This window comes from Clupea harengus, chromosome 21 (genome assembly GCF_900700415.2).
Source record: "Clupea harengus chromosome 21, Ch_v2.0.2, whole genome shotgun sequence".
Classification (NCBI taxonomy): domain Eukaryota; kingdom Metazoa; phylum Chordata; class Actinopteri; order Clupeiformes; family Clupeidae; genus Clupea; species Clupea harengus.
In genome coordinates, this window is record NC_045172.1 from 21374551 (window position 1) to 21377050 (window position 2500).

Here is a 2500-nt window from a genome sequence, read left to right on the forward strand (position 1 = left end):
TAAGTGCATATTCACATTTTGATCTATGGCCTTTTTCTTTTCATAAACACTGCTGACAGCACAATGTGCTTCATGAAACACACAATTACCATAACCTGTTGAAAAAAACTACTATTTGACTTCAGGGCACCAACCTGTGCATGAGAATAGTTATGAAAGCTGCTTACTCCGGTGTGCCAGTGTATGTGCCTCGTTGTAAATATGAACCCATGACCTAACACGCTCAAAATCATTTACAATGGCTAACATTTACATTCACAAAGCAAAGTTAGAATCTCACCCTGAACAGATAAATAAATACTAAATTACTGAATGAATGAATGAATGAATGAATGAATGAAGGAATGAATGAATGAATGTGTGCTGCATCCATACGTTAAATTGAAGCTAAAATAAATGACTAGAACTACATACTAAGTCGTGTGAAAGCAGTGTCTCTGTGGCAGACCATTTCTAGATCGTCTGTGGGGACGGGTGCAAATTAAAGTTTGTCTTAGACAGGTTTGAGATGATCTTAATCGGGTCATAGTGGCGCAGCTGGAGAGAGAAGCGTCTGGGTGAAAAGATGAGTGTTTAAAAGCCAATTATATTCGTGGCTTTCCTATCCCATACATCTCTGGAGGTTGATTAACCGGAGAGAGATGCTCGTCGTGAAATATTCCTGTGAGCCTCCAAAAGTCGGACGGTTCCCCTACAGGAGAAACTCAATACGGAGCCGGAACGCTCCGCGGAGAAAACTCAATTCTGGCTCGTTAAGGAAGCGGAGGAATGACTTAATCATGAGGCGGAGTCATTTTCAACAATTTGCCTCCCGTCTCAACCTGTCTGGACCTAACAAGCACCAGAGGCGTCTGGCTCTCGGGGGCAAATAACAAGAGACATCTGTGGAAAGGGGGCAAATTGATTTGTTTCAGCGACCGGGGCATTGTTTACTTTCTGAAGTGAATGTGAAATGTGGTCAAATAGCATGCAAACTAATCTCACCCTATTTAAGAATGCCATTGGGCTGTGATTGAAGTCATGACATTTCTCTCAGGGGTTATATTTAAGCAGTCTACATGAATACAGTTACCCATCATATGGGTTTTGAAAAAGAGCTAAATTATCATTACATGTTTATGCTCTCTAATAGATTGCTTCTCTGTTGGTTATCTTTAAGATTGGGCCAGAGATTTTGGCTTCTGGAGCACCTATTCATTTTCATCTTCATCTATTTCCAAAGCTCTTGAAGATCCTTCCTCTTTTCTTCTTCTGGGCTAAACAGTTGCTCTATTTCATTACACTTCATTCGCCCCTGTAAACAGGGGTGGAAACCCCTCTAATCCCTATGGTCTGGTCACCTTCCTCCTGCATCCAGGCCTACGGAGAGCTGAGTGCTAAGGGTTGCGTATGGAGAGCTGAGTACTAAGGGTTGCGTATTGAGAACTGAAGGCTAAGGGTGGGTACTGAGAGCTGAAGGCTAAGGGTTGGGTACTGAGAACTGAAGGCTAAGGGTTGGGTATTGAGAACTGAAGGCTAAGGGTTGGGTACTGAGAGCTGGGTACTAAAGCTAGGGCTAGTCCCTATTGATCCCTACCGCCATTCCTCTCCCTGCTGGTTCCTCTACATGTGCTGGTACTATGACCAAGGAATGGGCCTTTGAGTTGCCGTAACATTTCTCCTTCTTTCCTTCCTTCTTTCTCTCCCCTACCCCCACCTCCTCTCACTCCCTCACACCCCCTACCTCTCTCTCTCATGCCCTCTCTCTCTCCCTCCCTCTCTCTCTCCCTCTTTCTCTCCCTCCCTCTCTCTCTCATGCCCTCTATGCCTCCTTATTTCTTCTCCCGTATCCCTCTCCCCCCCCCCCCCTCTCTCTCTCTTTCTCTCTCTCTCTCTCTCGCCTCTCTCTCTCTCTTCTCTCTCTCTTTCCCTCTCCTTGTCTCCTGTAGATGAATGCTCTGTGAGGAACGGAGGATGTAGCCACCAGTGCTCTTTGGCCCCAGGCAGAGGGGTGGTGTGCTCCTGTCCCACGGGGCTCCATCTTGGCTCAAACGACCGCAGTTGCGAGGCGGTAGACTACTGCACCAAGCACCTGAAGTGCAGCCAGGTGTGCGAACAGTACAAGAGCACGGTCAAGTGCTCCTGCTACCCCGGCTGGAGGCTGGACCCCGATGGCGAGGAGTGCCACAGCACAGGTAAACATGCTCAGCTCTGACATGCCCCTCACCTCACCTCACCTCGTGTGTGTGTGTGTGTGTGTGTGTGTGTGTGTGTGTGTGTGTGTGTGTGTGTGTGTGTGTGTGTGTGTGTGTGTGTGTGTGTGTGTGTGTGTGTGTGTGTGCGTATGTGTGCATGCGTGTGTGTGTGTGTCTGTTTGTGTGCGCTTGTGCGGATGTGTGTATGCGTGCATGCGTGCGTGTGGGCATGCGTGTGTGTGTGTGTGTGTGTCTGTGTCTGTGTGTGTGTCTGTTTGCGTGCACATGTGTGCGTGCGTATGTGTATGTGCATATGTGTGTGTGTG

General features: G+C 47.6%; 1 protein-coding gene across 1 annotated transcript in view; it reads left to right on the top strand.

Annotated features, from left to right (window-relative positions):
• Positions 1 to 2500, top strand: part of lrp1ba (low density lipoprotein receptor-related protein 1Ba) — a 199114-nt gene that overhangs the window by 43967 nt on the left and 152647 nt on the right. The window contains 1 exon segment of the mRNA XM_042702858.1: positions 1929 to 2174. Coding sequence (XP_042558792.1) covers positions 1929 to 2174 — 246 coding nt within the window.